This window comes from Chiloscyllium punctatum, chromosome 22 (assembly GCF_047496795.1).
Source record: "Chiloscyllium punctatum isolate Juve2018m chromosome 22, sChiPun1.3, whole genome shotgun sequence".
In the NCBI taxonomy this organism is placed as follows: Eukaryota; Metazoa; Chordata; class Chondrichthyes; order Orectolobiformes; family Hemiscylliidae; genus Chiloscyllium; species Chiloscyllium punctatum.
Window position 1 is genome coordinate 53,271,939 of NC_092760.1, and position 22,420 is coordinate 53,294,358.

The window sequence follows — 22,420 nt, forward strand, 5'->3', positions numbered from 1 at the left end:
CAAAACAAATAGGGGAGGAAATAGCATCATAAACAGAGGTGATAAATATAAAAGGAGCGAAGTTATCCTGAATCTCATAAGCTGTGCTTAGGCCGCAACTAAAATATTGGAAAGTAAACATACAGGGCTGTGGGGATCACATTGGGAATTGCTATACAGAGAGCCAGCATACACCTGATAGGTTGAATTGTGACCTTTTGTGTTCTAAAGGAGTGCATTTCACATAAGATTTACTAATCTACCATCTATGTGTAAACAAAATCAAATTGCTGGAGAAACTCAGCAGGCCTGGCAGCATCTGTGGGAAGAAAGCAGAGCTAACATTTCAAGTCCGGTGACTCTGTCATCTGTGTTTCTTTATAAATTTAGATTTTGTTCTCACTTCATAATTTGATTTTATAATTAGATAACTTGCTTTTACCAGTCAGCTTGCATCATCAGAATATACAGATTTTTTGTTTCTTGACCTGTGGCTGTTGAGGAGATGTAAGCCTTCCGTTTTCTTAGCGGATTGCTTTTATTCAGTTTGAACATCTCGGGGCTAGGTAGAGAAATCATAGGGTCTGGTGCTTCTTCAAAACTTATCACCCATACCACAGTTTCCCTCAATGCTTCTCCTACCCACAATTAACCCTCCCTTTCAGATTATTCTGGTACTCAGAATTGGGAACCCTTGCCACATTCAGTGCTCCTCCAACTGTTTCTTCCTCTACACACCTTTTCTTTCTTTCTAGTTCTGTGTGTGGAATGTTAAATGGAAGGGGAAGTCATCCAGTAGAGGATGATCATGTATTCATGGGATTTCCCAGCAGCTTAAAGGAAACATGGGTTGGATTGTGGTTGAACTGTTTTATATAGGTTTATTTTTGGCTTTTGTATTTTGTGCCCCTGTTTATAAAACTCATTGAAAGCTTGGTTTGAGCATGATACATGTTACAATCTTGACTTTGTCAGACAATTGTGCACAACTTGGTCAGTCATATTATGCAGCCAGCTCTGCCCTTTTGAGTACTTCCTTATCTTGCACGTGTACAAAATTGTAAAATTTTAACCAGGCAGTTCCTACTCTTCTTCCTGTATCTCAGACTGCAATCTTAGATTTAAATCTAATAATAGTCAGTATTCACTACAATAATAGCCACTGCATTTTCTGCAGATAGGAGCTCACAATCCTAAATTAGAGATTCCATTTTCATCTGCAAGTAATTAATTATCTTAATGATTTTAGATTTTTTTTGCCCATTAGCTGAATGTACATTTTGTTGGCAAGTTTAAAACTCTTCTCTCTTTCTTCCCATTGCAGTTGGCCACTCCCTCCCACTCTTTGCAGATTCTGTCTCCCCACTCTCCGTCCTTTTTTAGCTTAACCCATTCCTCTTGCAGCCTCCTCTCCCTCTCATGTACACCTTCCCCCTCTCTTCCTGCACCCCTTTTGCATCCTCCCTCCCTTCCCCTATTTTTGAATATTCTCCATCTCTACCTGCTCCTTTACATCCTTGCTCTCATTTCTTTCCTCTTCTTTGAATCATCCTTGTATCTTCTCCCTCCTGGTATTCTCCTCTTCCTTTGCCAACCAGCTGAGAGTCTCCTTTCCTTTCTCCCACTCCCTTTCAGCCTTGCTCTCTCTCCAATTCTCTTAGTCTCCCACTCAACCCTCTAACCTTGCAGTAACCCTGCCTTTCCTCCTTTACTCTTTTGTAGTCAGCACCCACAGCCCCCTTGCAATCTCCCTAGTCCTTCTTGCAACTTCAGAAACCCCAGTATCCTCTCTGTTTCTCTTCGTTGTAACACCACGGTTTAGCAGAAACACCCCTCCAGCACAGGAGATACACAGACTGCAACTGGCGAGCAGTTTCTCGCAAATTATACTTCTAGGAGTAACTTTTCTCTGGCCACCCCATACTTAAATTTTCCCGTGCCCTGACTTGGGGATCTTGTGGATATTCTTGAACATTGGTGACTCCTGTTGCTGTTTAATGGATCCAGTCTTCATGGGAAGAAACATGACTAAGGGTGGATTACAACACCCAGAATGCATCCTGGCTGTTTATACCACTGGCCACAGAAACTCGGGCCATCATTCCAGAATAATTGGATCTCAAGTACTGGAATTTTGTGCCATCCGCTGTGTGCTCGTTTGTGAGCATTCTATGAGCATTGAGAGAAGGTGGTGCTACTCATACCCTGATGACAGAAACCCTGATGATTATTGCCATATTCACACCTTTCTCCTAGGCAGTAGTGCTGAGAGACAGGTTGGGAACTGGTGAGCACAATTTTATCAAATTCAGTTTGTTTTGGATGTTCACTGACATATTTCTAATATTAACTGTCATATAACAATCAGGGTGGGTGAGAAAACCTTGACTGTTTTTCTCATACTCAACACTTTGGTGCTTAAACCTAGTTGCTGTGGCTGTAAGAAGTTAAAAATCACAGCACCAGGTTATAGTCCAACAGGTTTATTTGGAAGCACTAGCTTTCGAAGCACTGCTTCTTCATCAGGTGTTGTGAAGCAGGATCATAAGACACAAAATTTATAGCAAAAGATTACAGTGATACAGTGATACATTGAACAAGCCTAGATTGTTAAGTCTTTCATCTTTTAGAATGAGTTTGCTGGTTTCAGTTCTTTAATATATAAATCACAGAACTTCTTTTAAGTCACATTCTCAAGATAAGTTTACAACAAAAGGTAACATCTCAGCTCGGACAGTGCCTTAAAGGTGTGAAGTGAGAATCTGTCTGTGTCCCAATCTTGAGTCAAACTGGTTCTATTTCCAAAGTGGAATTTATAAATATTATATGGATTGTCTGCCTGTTTGCAGGTTCTGCATTTTTTGAGGAAAATAGAAGGTATCTGCAAATATAATTCTGCAAGTACAAATTCACCCTATAATCTTGTGTATGCACGTACAATACAGAGAGACAGAGTGAGTGTGTGAGTGCACGTGAGAGAGTGTGTGTTTGCATGTGTGCAAGCTTAGTAAAGTGTGAGTGTGATGGGGCATAAGTCTGTGAGAGGATGCGTGCGTGGGTTTGAGTGTGGGAGGGGAATGTGTGTCCATATGAGAGAAGGTCTGCGTGAGTGTGTGAGTATGTAAGAGTATGTGTGTACACTCGCTTGCGAGAGTATAGTGCAGTGGGGTCACCTGCAGTGTGACATGAACCCAAGATCCCAGTTGAGGCCACCTTTACGGGTTCCAAACTTGGTTATCAGCCTCTGCTAGGCCACTTTGTATTGTTGCCTGGCCCGAAGTCTGCCTTGGAGGATGGTCACCCAAAAATCCAAGGCCAAATGTCCCAGACCGGTGAAGTGTTCCCATCTGGGAGGGAGCACCCCTGCCTCGTGATTGTTGGGCAGTGTCCATTCATAGTGTCTGCTTCATCTCATCAATGTACCATGCCTCAGGGCATCCTTGCCTGCAGTGTGTTAGATAACCAACGTTGGCCGGGTCACATGAGACCTGTCGTGTACATGCTAGGTAGTGTTCCTAGGTGTAATGGTGGTATCCGTGTCGATACTCTGACACATCTTAGGGTCATAAGGCAAGCGACTTGCCTTATGATAGGGTCGTACGGTGTTGTGGTCGATGTTGTCCTAAAGGCTGCGTAGTTTGCTGTGAGCAATGATCTGTTTAAGGTTTAGTGGTTGTTTAAAAGCGAGAAGATTCCTTACACCTCCACTTCTCGCCTTGGTTTGTTCAATGTATCATTGTATCACTGTAATCTTTTGCAATAAATTCTATGTTTTATGGTCCTGCTTCACAATCACCTGATGAAGAAGCAACGCTCCAAAAGCTAGTGCTTCCAAATAAAAGTGACGGACTGTGAGAAACGAAGCTCACTCACTTCAATAATTTCAGTCCGAGACAAGATCTGAATCGATAGTGTCATTTATTTCGCTCTTGCAAGAGGGGTGTGGTGTCTACTGTGTACAAAGGCAGTCACACACACACACACACACTGAATTCAACTAGTACACAGTGTATGTAATTTGTTTCCCTTCTCTCCTCCCATTGCTCCTCACCTGTTTACATCTCCCACTTCTCTAAGACTGGCGCCCATTACTCTTGTTTATCTCTTGCCTTATCCGGCCCTATCTGTGACAAAATGCTTATTTCTGGCCTCTCAAGGCCATTTGACCACCTCCCTCTGTGGTCCATTGTTAGGTATATCCTCCTTCACTACCATCCATTTCCCCTACTTATGACCTCATGACTTCTTGATTGTGGTTTGTTCCTGTTTTTGCAGAAGCGGGAAATAGATGCTTTTAACTATTGTTTGTACAGGTATATTTAGCTTAACCCCCCTCCCCTCACAGCGCCTTATCTATTTGTCTGTAACATCTACCATTGTTTGCAGGCACATTTCATTCTTGCATGAACATTTTAGCTAATACAAAAACAATTGTGTATTTCCTTCACATAGTTTTCATTCTTGTTGACTCAGCTCTTGGCTGAAACAATTATATACTGGGGTGAGTTCATTTACCCTGCATAAGTAATTATGATTGCAGAAGTGACACTACTTTACCTATATCCCACATGGACTTGATGTTGTGATTTTTAACTTTGTCCACCTCAGTCCAACATCGGACCCTCCAAATCAGTTGTAAGAAGTCATCTGATCAGAAAATACTCAGAAAATAGGCCTTAATATTTTACTCCATCCAAACTTATTGCTAGCCTAGTTAGTGCTATTACATTATATTTGTTAGCTTTATGGTTGGCTAGTAGTAGAAATTAATATTTTTGAAAGGTGAAATAGATATTGTAATTCTAGGTAATTCCATGTGTAACGTCATTATTCACTTGAGCTGAGGGAGTGCATTAAACTGTTTGTACGATAACTGTTCCACTTCATTTAAAAAAGGTTAGATGGCAAACTGAGGACAAAGGAATTGAAAAGGTTGTGACATTTCAAACAAAGATTCTTCATTTGTAATCTTTTGCAATCAGCAGCTTTGTTGCCTATGATTAAGTGTAACTGTTAGGCCCACGAGCTAAATTTCTTATGCTATAATTCTGAATGGCATACTATTGAGGGGGTTTAGAAGTACTGTTAATTACAAATAAAGTTAAAATATCACCCATCTGTTTTCATACAGGCTTTCAGGAGATCCACCATTTGTGGCCAACTCAGAAGAGAAGCTTACTGAGTTGGTAAACAAAGGAGAACTACACTTTGATGATTCAATTTTACAGCAAATCAGTGATGGTGGTAAGTGGAAGATTATAATTTTTAATCATCCTGATTTAGATTTGGATCAAAGTTTGCTGTTAAGTATAAATAAGCCGCTGCAGAGGAGGTGATGACCTAGTGTTATTATCACTAGACTATTAAGCCAGAGACTGAGGTCACGTTCTGGTGACCCAGGTTTTAAATCAGTTTTAAAAATGTGGAATGAAGAGTCTACTGTGAGACCATTGCTGGTTGTTTGAAAAGCCGACCTGGTTCAATAATGTCCTTTTAAGGAAATGAAATTTGACTTTCAATCTTACAGCAATGTGGCTGACTCTGGACAATTAGGGATGGGCAATAAATACTGGCCTGGTCAGGGATGCCCACATCCTATGAATGAATAAAAAAAAGGATTATGGACACTGGATGCGATTATTTGGGAAGAAAAAGTTAAGGGATGAAATTTTCAGTTTGCTACCACTTAACCAAATCAAGGAAATTTGCAGTACTATATATTTTGAAATTTATAATAGAAACTATAGTATTTTAAGGTTTTATCTTGTCTTTTAGAAACAGTTCAATTGTTGTTTTATTATGCATGTTTGGTTTCATAAACTTATTAGAATTCAAAAAGCAGAGATGGTTATGCCGATGACTGAACTAGACTTGCAATTTGTTTAGAATTATGTGATTATGACTCCCTAAAAAGCAAGTAACTTTGGTGACATTACAAATTTGTAACAACAACAAGTAGTAAAGATCAAAGGTGTGCAAGCGTTCTTTTTTTAAAGAAAAGTATTCTGATTAAAACCCAATTTGAAAACCAACAGTTTTGTTCAGGTTAAAAAAAAATGTGACATGTAATCTTGTTACTATTCTTAAGACTTTTGCTCCCCTACAATCCGCTTTTGTGTATGTTTTTTAAATAGCACTGCTATGCTCCAGAGTTAATATAAGCATTATTTATTGAGTTTTTCTTCTCTCTGCTGTTTGCAGCAAAAGATGTGCTGTCTCGTCTTTTAAAAGTGGATCCTGCGCATAGAATAACAGCCAATGAGCTTCTTGACAACCCATGGGTCACGGTAAATCTGTAACTGATGTAGTTTGAGAAACTGTACGTAATTAAATATGGACAGCAGACAAAAGGGCTACTCCTTCTAACTCTCAAACATTTTCTTCACAAGAGTATTCAAGTACTTGTGTATTCAAAGTATTTAATTTTGCAGAATAAAACCAGAATACAGCTACCTTTTAGCAGGACATTCACTGCTGCAATTTTTTACTCCCAGAGAAAGAGAGCAGACCAAGAAGACTGGGATCATCTTGCTGTCCAGTGATGATCCTGTAAAGGTTACTAATGGCTGGTAGTAATATTCCAAAGACCTGTTTGTGAATACTCAGTTCAGTTTTGACCTTTACTTAAAGAAGGATGTCAGGGCATCTGATGAGGTTCAGAGAAGGTTTGCTAGATTGATACTTGGAATGAGTCGCTTGCCTTATGAAGTAGGTTGGATAGACTGGGCTTGATTTCACTGATGTTTAGAAGAGTGAGGGATTACTTCAGAAGTGAATAAGATCCTCATGCTCTTGAGGAGGTGGATGTGAAAATTATGTTTCCTTTTATGGATGAGTCTAGCACTGTTTTAAAATTATGGGCAAATCTTAAGATAGAGAGGTAGAAAAATAATTTCTATCAGAGGGCTGTCTAACTTTAGAACTTTCTACTTCAGAAGGTCAAGAACATTGAATATTTACAAGATAGATCTAGATAGATTCTTTTTAGGCAGGATATTTGGATAGATGGGATTGTGGAATGTGAATCACAAATCAGCCATGATTGTATCGAATGGTGGGGCAGGCTCAAGGGGCTGAATGGTCTACAGCTGCTCCTATTTGATACGTTTGTATCACAATAAAGTTAGCTGATGAAAGCAGACTCTGGAAAGTAGGTTAGGTGCTCAAAACCTGTGTGAGGACAAACTTGCAGACTTAAAATATTTCTTAAACTTTGTTTCTGCAGTGGAAATGTTTGGAGATAAGACATCGGAGCAGAAATTGGACCATTCAGCCCATTGGGTCTGCTCTGCTATTCAGTCATGGCTGATGTTTCTCAACCCCATTCTCTCGCTTTCTCCCTCTAATCCTTGATTCCCTTGATACTCAAGAACCTATCTGTCCCAGTCTTAAATATACTCAATGACCTGGCCTCCACAGCCTTCTGTGGCAATGAATTCCATAGATTCGCCAGTCTGGTTGAAGAAGTTTCTTCCTATTTCAGCTCTAAAAGGTCTTCCCTTTACTCTAAGGCTGTGCCCTTGGGTCCTAGACTCTCATATCAATGAAACATCATCCCAACATCCACTCTGTCCAGACCATTCAGTATTCTGAATGTTTCAAGTAGAGCCAATCTCACCTTTCTCAACTCCATGGAGTATAGGCCTAGAGTTCTCAAATGTTTCTCATATGATAAGCTTTTCATTTCTAGGACTATTCTCATAAACCTCCTCTGAAAACGCTCCAAAGCCAGTACATCCTCTCTGAGATATGGCGCCCAAACTGCATACAATAATCCAAATGTGGTCTGACCAAAGCCTTATAGAGCCTCAGAAGCACATCCCTGTTTTCATATTCAAGTCCTCTCAAAATAAATGCCATCATTACCTTTGCCTTCCTAACTACTGACTCAGCCTGCAAGTTTATCTTGAGACAATCCTGGACTAGAACTCCCAAGTCAGACTTCTGAATTTTCTCCCCATTTAGAAAATAATCTATGCCTGGACCTCTCCATCTCCATTAACGACGACTGACTTGACACCGACATTTTTCACAAACCCACCAATTCCCACAGCTACCTGGATTACACCTCTTCCCACCCTACCTCCTGCAAAAATGCCATCCCGTATTCCCAATTCCTCCGCCTTTGCCGTATCTGCTCCCAGGAGGACCAGTTCCACCACAGAACACACAAAATGGCCTCCTTCTTTAGAGACCGCAATTTCCCTTCCCACGTGGTTAAAGATGCCCTCCAACGCATCTCATCCACATCCCGCACCTCCGCCCTCAGACCCCACCCCTCCAACCGTAACAAGGACCGAACGCCCCTGGTGCTCACCTTCCACCCTACCAACCTTCGCATAAACCAAATCATCCGCCGACATTTCCGCCATCTCTAAACGGACCCCACCACCAGGGATATATTCCTCTCCCCACCCCTTTCCGCCTTCCGCAAAGACCGTTCCCTCCGTGACTATCTGGTCAGGTCCACGCCCCCCAACAACCCACTCTCCCATCCTGGCACCTTCCCCTGCCACCGCAGGAATTGCAAAACCTGTGCCCACACCTCCCCGCTCACCTCCATCCAAGGCCCGAAAGGAGCCTTCCACATCCATCAAAGTTTTCCCCGCACATCCACCAATATCATTTATTGTATCTGTTGCTCCTGATGCGGTCTCCTCTACATTGGGGAGACTGGACGCCTCCTAGCAGAGTGTTTTAGGGAACATCTCTGGGACACCCACACCAATCAACCACACCGCCCTGTGGCCCAACATTTCAACTCCCCCTCCCACTCTGCCGAGGACATGGAGGTCCTGTGCCTCCTTCACCACTGCTCCCACACCACCCGACGCCTGGAGGAAGAACTCCTCATCTTCCACCTCGGAACACTTCAACCCCAGGGCATCAATGTGGACTTCAATAGTTTCCTAATTTCCCCTTCTCCCACCTCACCCCAGTTCCAAACTTCCAGCTTAGCACTGTCCCCATGACTTGTCCTACCTGCCTATCTTCTTTTCCACATATCCACTCCACCATCCCCCTGACCTATCACCTTCATCCCCTCCCCCGCTCACCTATTGTACTCTATGCTACTTTCTCCCCACCCCCACCCTCCTCTCATTTATCTCTCCACCCTTCAGGCTCTCTGCCTGCATTCCTGATGAAGGGCTTTTGCCCGAAACGTCGATTTTCCTGCTCCTCGGATGCTGCCTGACCTGCTGTGCTTTTCCAACACCACCCTAATCTAAACTCTGGTTTCCAGCATCTGCAGTCATTGTTTTTACCATGCCTCTATTCTTCAAACTAAAGTACATGGCCTCACACTTTGCCACATTGTACTCCATCTGCCACTTCTTTGCGCACTCTCCTAACCTGTCCAAATTCTTCTGCAAACTCCCAGCCTCCTCAATGCTATCTGCCCCTTTACCTATCTTTGTATCATCTGCAAACATAGCCAGAATACTCTCAGTTCCTTCATGTAGATTTTTCATGTATAAAGTGAAACGTTGTGGTCCCAACACTAACTCTTTTGGAACACCACTTGTCACCAGCTGCCATCGTGAGAAGGATCCTTTTATCCCCACTCTCTGCTTTGTGCCAGACAGCCAATGCTTCTATCCATGCTAGCACTTTCTCTCAAGCACCATGGGCCCTTATTTTACTCAGTGGTCTCCTGAACCCCATCTTGTCAAAGGCCTTCTTGAAGTACATTGGTTTTCCTGGGTCTAAACTGCTTGTTACTTCCTCAAAGAATTCTAGCAGATTCGAGCAGAATTCTAGACCTCTCCTTGTTGAAACCATGCTAACTTTGTTCTATTTTACCATACACTTCCAAGTATTCAGAATCTCATCCTTCACAATGGATTCCAGGATCTCACCCATGACTGAGGTTAGGCTAATCAGTCTATAATTTTCCCTTTTTTGCCTTACTCCCTTTTTAAACAGGTGTGTCATGTTAGTAATTTTCCAGTCCTCTAGGATCCTTCCTGATTCTAGCGAGTCCTGAAAGATCACCACTAAGACCTTCACTATCTCTTCAGCTTTCTCTCTTAGAACTCTGGGGTGTAGTCCATCTGGTCCAGGTGATTTATCCACCATCAGGCCATTCAGTTTTTATAGCACCTGCTCTTTGGTGATGGCTACCATACTTGGCTCTGCCCCCTCACTCTCTTGAATTTTTGGGATATTACTTCCACCGTGAAAACTGGTGCAAAGTGATTATTCAGTTTTTACCCATTTCCTTGTTCTCCACTGCTATGTTTATAATGTCATTTTTCACTGGTCCAATGTTCACTTTTGCCTCTCTTTTTCTCTTTAGATACCAAATAAACTCTTACAGTCTTCCTTTGTATTACTGGCTAGCTTACCCTCATATTTAATCTTGTCCCCCCTTTTTTTTGTTGCCCCCTATTGATCTTTGTAAGCTTGTAAATCCTCTGGTTTCCCATTGCCCTTCACCAAATTATATGCTTTCTCTTTTGCTTTTATACTATCCCTGACTTCCCTATTCAGCCATGGTTATCTTATCCTCTCTGTACCATGCGTATTTTTCCTTGGGATGAATCTCTGCAGTGTCTCCTGTATTACTCCCAGAAACTCTTGCCATTGCTGTTCCACTGTCTTTCCTGCTAGGCTGCTTTCCCAGTAAATTCTGCCCAGCTCCTCCCCCAAGCCTCTGTTGCCTTTGTTCAGCTATAATACTGTTACCTCTGATTTGATCTTCTCCTTCTCAAATCGATGAGTAAATTCAATCATATTACGCCCCCTTATCAAGTCTGCCTCATTGCAGAACACTAAATCCAGTATTGCCTGTTCCCTAGTGGGCTCCACCACAAGGTGCTCCAAAATGCCATCTTGTATGCATTCTACAAATTCCTATCCTTGCAATCCACTACCAACATAGAACATAGAACTTTACAGCGCAGTACAGGCCCTTTGGTCCTCGATGTTGCGCCGAACTGTGAAATTAATCTGATCCCCATCTGATCTACACCGTTCCATTATCCATATGTACATCCAATGCCCATTTAAATGCCCTTAACGTCGGCGAGTCTGCTACTGTTGCAGGCAGGCCGTTTAATACCCCTACTACTCTCTGAGTAAAGAAACTTACCCCTAATATCTGTCCTAAATCTATCACCCCTCAATTTAAAGCTATGCTTCCTTGTGTTAGCCTTCACAATCCAAGGAAAAGGGCTCTCATTGTCCACCCTATCTAACACTCTGATTATCTTGTACGTCTCGATTAAGTCACCTCAACCTTTTGCTCTCCAACAAAAACAGCCTCAGTTCCCTCAGCCTTTCTTAGTAAGACCTTCCTTCCACAGCAGGCAACATCCTAGTGAATCTCCTCTGAACCCTTTCCAAACCTTCCACACCCCTCCTGTAATGCAGTGACTAGAACTGCACACAGTACTCCAGGTGAGGCCTTACCAGTGTCTTGTACAGCTGAAGCATGACCTCATGGCTCCAAAACTCAATCCCCCTACTAACGCCAACCCACCAAATGCCTTGTTAATAATCCTATTAACCTGGGTAGCAACTTTCAGGGGTTTATTCACCTGGACACAGAGATCGCTCTGTTCATCTACACTGCCAAGAATTTTACCATTAGCTCTGTAGTTGGCATTCCTGTTGTTTCTTCTGAAGTGAATGACCTCATACTTTGCCGCATAAAACTACATTTGCCATTTCTCAGCCCAGCTTTGCATCTTATCTATGTCTCTCTGTAACCCACACTATCCACAACTCTGCCAACTGTTGGTGTATCTTGCAACTCTGCAAATTTACTAACCAATCCTTCTGCATCCACCTCCAGATCATTTATAAAAATGACAAACAGCAGTGGCCCCAAAACTGATCCATGCGGCACACCACTGGTAACTGACCTCCAGGATGAACATTACTCATCAACCACCATCCTCTGACTTCTTTCAGCCAATTTCTGATCCAAACTGCTAAATCACCTTCAATCCTGAAACTCCTTATTTTCTGCAATAGTCTACTGTGTGGAACCTTGTCAAACACCTTACAGAAGTCTATATACAGCACATCAACCGCCTTACCTTCATCCACCTGTTTTGTCACCTTCTCAAAGAACTCAATAAGGTTAGTGAGGCATGACCCACCCTTCACAAAACCCTGTTGACTATCCCTAATTAAATTATTCCTTTCCAGATGATTATAAATCCTATTTCTTATAACCTTTTCTAACACAATAGCCACAACTGAAGTAAGGCTTACTGGCCTGTAGTTACCAGGGTTGACAAGACTCCCTTCTTAAACAAGGGAACAACATTTGCTATCCTGCAGTCTTTTGGCACTACTCCTGTTGACAATGATGACATAAAGATCGAAACCAAAGGCTTTGCAATCTCCTCCCTGGCTTCCCAGAGAATCAGAGGAGAAATCCTGTCCGGCCCTGGAGTCTTTTCAATTTTCAGATCTTCCAAAATTGCGAAAACCTCCTCTTTGTCAGTCTCAATCCCATCTAATCTTGTAGCCTGCATCTCCGTATTCTCTCTAACATTGCCCTTTTCCAGTGTGAATACTGCCAAAAAATATTCATGAAGCACTTGCCATATGTCCTCATATTCTACACACAACTTTCTACTATTATCTTTGATTGGCTCTAATCTTACTCTAGTCATTCTTTTATTCCTAATATACCTGTTAGAAGGCCTTAGGGTTTTCCTTGATCCTATCTGCCAACAAGTTCTCATGTCCTCTCCTGACTCTTAGCCCTCTCTTTAGATCTTTTCTGGCTAACATAACTCTCAAGCACCCTAACTGAGCCTTCACGCCTCATCCTCACATAAGCCTTCCTCTTCCTCTTGACAAGAGCTTCAACTTCTTTATTAAACCATGGCTCCCTCTCTTGACAACTACCACCTTGCCCGCTAGGTATATTCTTACCAAGGATTGGCAGTAGCTGTTCCTTGAATAGCTCCACATTTCAATAGTGTCCATTCCTTGCTGTTTCCTTCTTGATCTTCCCAGTCCACCTGCATATTGAAATCCCCCGTGATCACTGTAACTTTGCCTTTTTTACAAATCTTTTCTATCTCTTGGTGTATCTTGCACCCCAGCTCCTGACTACTGTTTGGAGCCGTTTTGTGGTTCCTCAATTCTACTCACACATATTCCACACCATCTGACCCTACTTCGAGATGGGGGAAGAACTCATCTAATTAAGAGCAAATTGTAGTCTATGAATTTATTGAAGTATATCTATTTAATATTAGCAGTTGTAGGTAATCTTTACAATGCATTCACTATTTTTAATACACATAATGGGTATTCAAGATATTCTTTGAATTTCCTCTTTCACAGCGAAGAAGGTTACCTCAGATTACAATGGAATCTTGATCAGATGGACCAATGGGCTGAGAAGTGGCAGATGGAGTTTAAGTTAGATAAATGCGAGGTGCTGCATTTTGGGAAAGCGAATTTTTGCAGGAATTATATACTTAATAGTAAGGTCCTAGGATGTGTTGAGAACAAAGAGACCATGGAGTGCAGGTTCATAGCTCCTTGAAAGTAGAGTTGCAGGTTGATAGGATAGTGAGGAAGGCGTTTGGTATGCTTTCCTTTATTGGTCAGAATATTGAGTACAGGAATTGGTAGGTCATATTGTGTCTGTACAGGATGTTGGTTCGGCCACTTTTGGAATATTGCAAGCATTTCTTGTCTCCTTCCTATCAGAAGGATAGTGTGAAACTTGAAAGGATTTAGAAAAGATTTACAAGGATTTTGCCAGGGTTGGAGGATTTGAGCGATAGGGAGAGGCTGAATAAGCTGGGGCTTTTTTCCCTGGAGCGTCAGAGGCTGAGGGGTGACCTTATAGAGGTTTATAAAATCATGAGGGGCATGGATAGGGTAAATAAGCAAAGTCTTTTCCCTGGGCTGGGGAGTCCAGAACTAGAGGGTGAAAGGGGAAAGATATAAAAGAGACCTTATGCAGAAGGTGGAATGGAATGTATGGAATGATCTGTATGGAATGCGTGTATGGAATGATCTGCTAGAAGAAGTGGTGGAGGCTGGTACAATTGCAACATTTAAAAGACATCTGGATGTGTATATGAATAGGAAAGGTTTAGAGGGATATGGGCCAAGTGCTGGCAAATGGGACTAGATTAGGTTGGGATCTGGTCGGCATGGACGAGTTGGACCGAAGAGTCTGTTTCTATGCTGTGTATCTCTATGACTCTAAGTTAAGCACATATGAAAAGAAATTCCACCTCATTAGGAACATGAGAACATGAATACGTCAGTTGGTTAGTCATATCTACATCACTCAAATTTGTAATGGTAAGAACTCTCCATTTCAATTTTTTGCCCTTTCTTTATATCCCAAAGCATACTAACTTCCTAAATAAGTATTTTTCGTGTTTTTAAACTTCTCAGTTGATTCTGCAGCTATGGCAATCTTAAAGTGATCTTTTTAAAACATTTTTTTCCAATTTCTGTATTTTTAAAGTAGAAGTGTCATAGAGTCATACAACTCAGAAGCAGACCCTTTGGTCCAACCAGTCTATGCCAATCATAATCCCAAACTAAACTTGTCCTACCTGTCTGCACCTGGTGCATATCTCTCCAAATCTTTCCTTTTTATGTATTCATTCAACTGTCTTTTAAACATTGTAATTATGCCCACATCCACCACTTCCTCTAGAAGTTCATTCCACACACAAACCACTCTCTATGTAAAACAATTTACTCCTCTTGTCTTTTTGAAATCTCTCCCCTCTCACTTTAAAAATGTGCCCTCTAGTCTTGAAATCCCCCATCCTAGGGAAAAGACAACTACCATTAATTCTATCTATATTCCCCATTATTTTATAAACTCCTATAAGGTTTCTTGTAATATGTTATTTTCTTAAAAACGTACAATGTCGGACTTCGCATTTCTAAGACTTCCATGAAACTGTACCTTTGACTATTCTACTACATACTTATTTTGTACACTTCTGTCTTCTTCTGATTTCTCACTAATCACGGTAACTGTTACAGTTCACCATAACTAGGAACTCTTCTCTTTCTCCTCGTTGGGTGCTTCCAACTGTTACATATGGCATTGGTTTTTTTGGGCTCAATGAATATTGTTTAACTGCTTTATAAAATGAAAATAACTGATTTTTTAATTGCTCAATGAGAAGATAGTTAATATCAGTTGAAGCAAGACAGTTTTGCAGCTCATTGGTTAGTACTAATCGAAATTTTGAAGAAATATTTAGGGTCATAAGATACTTTAGTAGTTATAGTACTGGACGAGCAATGCAGTGGCTGACTGTCTAAAATTCAGTATAGCAAATTATAAAATTCAAATTAATATTTCTAAAATGTGGCCTCATACATAACAATTGTTTTAGCCCTCATGGCAGTTGCGAATAAATTGGTAATAAATCCTGCCTTCCAAGTGTTGCTACAATCCCAAGAACAAATTTGATTCTTTTAAAAAACGATAACTAGTTCCAATGTTTGGACAGTTTTGCCATGTACACTAAGAATGTCTTTTCCTTGAAGGCTGGCCTCACCAGAAAAAAAAATTGACTTCAAATACTCTTGGTACCAAACACCCCATGCACTTGGATAATAGTTTGGCAATAGGCACACATTTAGGGCATACTGACTGTAGAAGGTGGTGTGATGCATTGATGTCTCCAAGTTTAATTTTTTTAAAAAATAAATTACTTTTTCCCTGTCATCATTTATTTATTTCAAATTATTATAATTCAATGTTACAAATATCAGTGAAGCCTTTCCTAATTTGAGATAGCTATGTTCTGTCTCTGCTGGTACAATTTTTTTTCAGTTTACCAGTGCAGGTACTTTTTGGCACTGTCACTAAACATATTGTGAAATATCCAGAGCACAAATGTGTACCTGCAATAAAAACACACACTTACATTGCACAATGCAATGAGGATATGGCCTTTTTATTGATGAAAGAGCTATTCCAAGAAACCTTTGTTATTCAACCTAAAAATGAAAAGAAAATGACAACTAGTCCACTGCGTTCGTAGGCAACAAAAAAAGGAGAGGTATTATGTGTTACTTTTTACAGGTTTACCATGTTATGTGTAGATTTCAAATCTTAACTAAGAATGCTGAATTTCCAAATCTACAAAGCCTATCCATACAGATCTTCAGCTATAAAGTATGTGAGTTTCAGTTTTCTAAGTTGCTCAAATCTCTGAATATAGTTCTTGAACTTTAGGGTGATACTACAGCCATACAAAGACCACCAAACGTGCTTGAAATGATGAAACAGTGGAGAGAGGACCTGGATGGAGATGAAGAAGAATCAAACTCAAGTTCTGTACCGAGCAGTATTTTTCATGACATGGAAACTAGCCAGGACGGTGGGGAGAGTTCTACCAGCAGCAATGGTACATCAAATAGTTCCAGAGAAATTGATGGGGGTAGTAAGCAGCCCCGCTTTCCATCTACACAGGTAAATTGTCATTAAAAATAATACCAAAAATTGAATTTCTAGAGAAATGAAGTCACATATCCTCCTCCATGCCCGAGGTAACTGAATAACTGTATAACTAGAGTGAAACTGAGCTGTATAAGTTTGAGCAGGTTTTTGAAGTCCTGATGAGGGCAAGAATAGAAACTGGCAGGTGCTGAAAATAGCAGTCAGCTGTTTGTATCGCAGTTCCCAACACTGGCAATTTTCCTTGGGACAGTGGAAGGCAGATATCTTTTGGTGATAGGCCAATTAATGTTAATGATTGCTTTGCTAGCTACAAGGAGGTGACAACAAAGTGGATGTGTGGTCATATCCACACCATGTTTTAGATGGCCCCATAAAAGAAAAAAACAACTGAGATGGGGACACAGCCATTGAAACACTGCTATGTGATGTATAAAATTTCAAGAGGAACGCTTTATTAGTGCTCAGGCAGTAGAGGGGGTTGTTGTTCAACATGTATTGCAATGATTTAGGTGGGGTTAGGGTTCCAGAGATTGAGCTGAGCTTAAGTAAGGCAAGAGAGTTGTAGAGTCATAGAGATGTAGAGCACAGAAACAGACCATTGGTCCAAATTGTCTATGCCCACCAAATAATCTAATCTCATCCCATTTTCCAGCATTTGGCCCATATTCCTCTAAACTATTCATATTCATACACCCACCCAGATCTTTTTAAATGTTATAATTTTACCAGGCTACCACTTTGTCTGGCAGCTCAGTCCATACACAAACCACCCTTTGTATGAAAAGGTTGCCCCTTAGGTCCCTTTTAAATCTTTCCTTCTCACCTTAAACTCCCAGGGAAAATACTTTGTCTATTTATCCTATCCATGCCCATCATGATTTTACAAACCTATACAAGATCACCCCTCAGCCTCCGACATGCCAGGGAAAACAGCCCCAGCCTATTCAGGCTTTCCCTATATCTCAAACCTCCAACCCTGACAACATCCTTGTAAATGTTTTTTAAACCCTTTCATGTTTCAAAACATCCTGTGGGAGGGAGACCAGAATTATGAGAAGAAAGTGAGGACTGCAGATGCTGGAGATCAGAGCTGAAAATGTGTTGCTGGAAAAGCGCAGCAGGTCAGGCAGAATCCAAGGGGCAGGAGAATCGACGTTTTGGGCATGAGCCTTTCTTCAGAAATGTTGATTCTCCTCCTTTGATGCTGCCTGACCTGCTGCGCTTTTCCAGCAACACTTTTTCAGACCAGAATTATGCACAATATTTCGAAACAGACATTATTGAGAGCATGATTTTCAGATATTGGGTTCACTGGCAATGAGGGTCAATTTCATCAATACTAGAAAGCATGTCCTGAGCATGAGAATGTCAGTAGATGGATGTGGGTAAGATAGCAGATGAGGTCAAATTGTCAGCAATGCAGTATGTCACTTCATGTGTCACTAATGGGGTCACTGATGCCTTCTTTGCCAGAGTGTGCAGTACTGACAATCTCAAACAGATAAGCCCTCTTGGATACGAAGAACAGTGCAGTTCATTTTTGGATTTCTTTTGATGCAAGCTATCTTTGATTGCACCTGTGTTGCTAGCAAAGGACCAACTGATTAACCAGAGAAATTCGCCAACAGGAAGGGCTTCCATCCTTTTGAATATACAACTGACCTGGAACCACACAAAAACTTCATGTACTATACTTTCTTGGATTCCCAGGGACAAAGGTTATTTTTCAAAGATTTGGCTCCTTCATCTTTAAGTAATTCCAAGTACTGCTACAACTGAAGCTTCAGCTCCCAAAGACCACCAGGCTATTCATTTTCCGAAGATGTGATTCTGGTGCCTTACCTGATTAGGTGGCACCTAGCATACACTCCTTTCAAGGTCTCTGGTATTGGGTGGTTTGCTGTGCTCCCCATAGCATGGCCCTTTGATGATGAGGTGAGAAGATGAGAACCTGAATTAACCAGATCACCAGAGGGAGAAGAGAAAAAAAGTAGTTCCACTGTAGAGAGATGCCCTGAGCGTCCTGCCTGTCTAGGGAGGAGGCTGGACCCAGCACAGGACTCTACAATCCTATCAAGTTCACATAACCTTCTCCAGGAACTTTTAAAGTTCACTTTCCTATCCAAGGAGGATGAAATGATCTGGAACTCATTTTGAGCTGTTTGTGAAAACACATCCATTGAGGACAAAACCACTCTTACTGCAATGCATGATGCATATTTGATCAGAAGTTATACTATCCCTCTTCAATGACGTGATTTCCTTCAGCCCTCCTTTCTTCTTTTCATTATTCCCTTGCAATTTCACACACCTAACGTTATGGCCTGAAGTTTTGTTGAGTCTGGAGGTATTTAAAAATGGCTGTCAGGACCCAATTCCAAGATTCCCATTTCCATTCCTGTTTCCAGCAGTTGTGTGTTAAGGTCTGGGCAGCAAGCACACATACATCACTGCCATAGGTCAGTCGAAGTAGTTCATGTCATTTCAGAAAAGTTGTGAACTAATAAGGTGGATCCTTAGTATTGAGTGGTGAACAAGAAAAACAGAATGTCAAAATTCCCATTGTAAAACATTGACAGCTTAATGATGAGTCAAAGAGGAACAATAAATCAAAGCTATTCATATTATCAAGCTTTTAACTACTTTGGATATCTTAATTTTGTGTCAATTAACTCAAAAACAGTAAAACAAAATCTTCAAAGAAACACAGGTTATTACAAGTTAAGAGAAAAGTCAGTCAAGTAAAGCTCACCCATCCTCCTACTACAGAAATATTTTGCTGAGGGCTAAGCCATTTATGGAATGCAGGCATACACACATTTGCAGCCTACTTTGGTTGGTGCAGATGTAGTTTGGTGAAGGCTTAATGTCCCAATTTGTGAATGGAACTGGGTTGATGCTCTAATAATGAAGGCAGGTCTTCTCGCTGGCTGGCCTTGCCATCTGCTTGCCTCTATTGCTCCCTCTGATACATTGCGCCTGACTTCACTCTACCCTGCCTCCCCAGAATGAAAATTTGGAAGACACGCACCTGCCTAACAATGGGTCTTAGGTTTCCTTCACAATAATCTAGTCCCAGGTATCAATATTTCCAATTCTTCTTGAAAGTTGCAGAACATTGCATGCACTCAGTGCTGCTATGTATGGGATTCTATGAGATTGCCAAGTTTCTATATAAAAGAGCTAGAAATCCTGAGCCAGGATGGCGTTTATGAGCCTTTTGGAGGACTCCTGTATTCTCAGGTAAGACCCTATATTGCCTCAGGGGAGTCTGGTATTTAGGTAGTATTGCTGCTGGTCAAATATAGCCTTTATCTTGGAATTTCTGAGGCTATGCATTTGTCCAGAGCTGAGAATGGCTGTGTCAGACTCCTTATCCTCAGATGATTGCCACAGCCTCGCCACCATTTTGAACTAAACCATACCTCGTTCAGTGCATCCTGACCTCATTCAGCACAATTAATGTTTATTGGCATGACAGTATCCTCACTCATGCTCCATTAAGGAGTATGCTTGTAGACTAATTGCTAGTTTAGTACTTCTGTCTGCTCCATGAAATATAGCAATTTTTGCTGTGTTTTATCACCCATGAAATTTCACTTTGCACTGAGAGATTTTGTATTTTCTAGATTGTTTCTCTTTTTCACAAGTAAAGTGGCTTTAATTTTCGTTGATTTAGTGGAACTGCTATGGTACTACTGCAGCAACAATTAGAGCATCAATTCAATACTGTTTTCAGGCTCCAGCAGGTGATACTAGCAACATATGCACAACATAGAGATTTATCATAGTGGTCTGCTACACACTCTATAAAGAAAGGTTGGTAAATGCGGTTCCATTGAATTATGCCTTGATTCAAGAATCCTAAACTTTTCAGGCTTCCCCATGGTGCAAGCACCAATGACTGGGCATATATCACTTTGAGAGCTCCCTACAACCAGCTTGGAAAAGGATTGTGCTGCCACTTACAAGCTATGGCTGTGCACCAGTTGTATGTCATGAAGGTCTATGCCCTCTCTCCTAGTGGCAGTCATAACTTTTATCCTTTGCAAATTCTGTGCTATCCTTAATCCAATCAGGCTGCCAAGTTATTATCTGGCTATTGCCTTATGATGCCTGAAAGCACAGTTATAACAAGATCAGTGGCTTCTGTGAGGACCATCACTAAGAGCACTCACGTAATGCATGGATTGTTCGAGAGGAGCTTTGCAGTACACTCCTCTCTGCTTATTCCTATGCTGCATGCTCCGTAAGGAGCAATTATGTTGACCGGCTCTTACCACCACCTGTGAAGCAACAAGAGCAAGAGAAGGAGCATACAAGAGGACAACCTTCATCTATCTGAGCTGTTGGAGCATTTCATTAAAGATTGCTTGAACTCTCATGTTTCCTCATATTTGTGTGAATTTACATAGGATTTGTTCACGATACTGAAGTGGATGTATAATGTTATTTCTAATGTATGCCTGAGTATTTTTGATCATATCAGAATCTTTATCTGAATTATTTGCAATGTAAATACAGTCCAACCTTGCTGTTTGGCACACTATCTCCTGTGCTACCTATATTGCTGTGCCCAGTTTCTGTGCACTTGTGCCTGATGAGTCAACAGATCCAGATTCTTCCTCTAACTTAGCCTCTAATTTAACCATTATCTTGTTACCTGAGTTGAGGTTTTTTTATTATCAGACCAAGTGATAGTATATCTTCAAAAATACTGCACTGCTTAGCCCTAGATATTTTCTAATCAACTTGTTCAGAGATGTAATTTACACCTCTGGGGGCAGGGCATGAACCTGGGACTTTGGCTCAGAGGTAGGGACACTACCAGTGTACCACAAGAACCACTTCTTACCACTGTGGTGTGATCTAACATTGAAAACATCCACAGCTTGTCAAGCAAAGACAAAGCTTTGGTCTAATGAATGGTTGTGTGGCTTCTCCTCTAATGTTGCCACTAGTCATGATATTCACTGTACTCCCTCCCTTGAAAGGTGAAGTGGTGTGTGGGGAGGACATACAAACTCACTTCTTCCCTACTTATTGCCTTATGTTGTGTTATACCTTCTACATGAAAAATTGGCATGTTTGAAAAATGAAGCTGTAATGAGTGCTGCTGTGAGTAGAAAACATTTCTTCCTGTGACTACTCTAGTGAGATCATTAGTTTTATTTTTCTGGCACTGTAGCTGTATTCTTGTGGCAATGCTCATGGTATTGATGTAAAACTAAGAAATAAGAACATGAGTAGGCTGTTTGGCACCTTAAGCCTGCTGCACCAATCAATAGGATCATGGCTGGTCCCCTACATGTTGTCCTTTCCTTGTGTCTTCTTCAGATGCTTGGTGCTTCCCTGACCCGGGGGGGGGGGGGGGAGAAAAACAGGGTTCTTTAACCACTGCCATTGATATCAGTACAGCATCAGAAATTACTCGCTTGCTCCTTCAGCCACTTGCTTCAGAGGTTGCATGCACGTTTTGCAATCAGAATGAATTTCAAAGAATAACAAAGAACAATAAAGCACAGGAACAGGCCCTTTGGCCCTGCAAGCTTGTGCCACAAAATCTCCTCTTGAAGAGGTGCTGATTGCCATTAAATGACATCCTGGCCTCCTGGCATCAGTTGCTTCACTGAATAGCCAACAACACGCACCACTATTTCCTTGCAGAAATTATTATTATCCATAGGAAGATGGATGTTGGCAAAAAAAGCTCTTGCTTATATTACAACTTCTGTATTGAAAAATAATTGATTACACGTACTGTATATTGCAACATTCCTGAGAGATGTGATGAGGTGCAATATGAAATCAGAACTTGCTCTTGTCTTTACCACTTGGCTATTTTCCTTTTTTTGAAAGGAGTGACAGGATTTTTTTCTTCGTGCATTTTACTATTGAACATCACCATAGTGGAGATTAGAGAAGAAAATGTGATGAGGAGGATAACCTCTCTATGGTGGAACCTACCTGATTCTTGTCTAGTTAACATTATTGGAACGAAATATAGAAGATTCT

The 22,420-nt window shown here is 41.2% G+C and overlaps 1 protein-coding gene across 7 annotated transcripts in view; it reads left to right on the plus strand.

Moving 5' to 3' along the window:
- The window catches only part of stk33 (serine/threonine kinase 33), a 196,192-nt gene that overhangs the window by 148,936 nt on the left and 24,836 nt on the right, over positions 1 to 22,420 (plus strand). For all 7 annotated transcript variants that reach the window (XM_072592337.1, XM_072592332.1, XM_072592333.1 and 4 more), the window contains 3 exons: positions 5,111 to 5,223; positions 6,181 to 6,266; positions 16,181 to 16,417. In XM_072592337.1, coding sequence (XP_072448438.1) covers positions 5,111 to 5,223; positions 6,181 to 6,266; positions 16,181 to 16,417 — 436 coding nt within the window. The remainder of the gene's footprint in view (positions 1 to 5,110; positions 5,224 to 6,180; positions 6,267 to 16,180; positions 16,418 to 22,420) is intronic.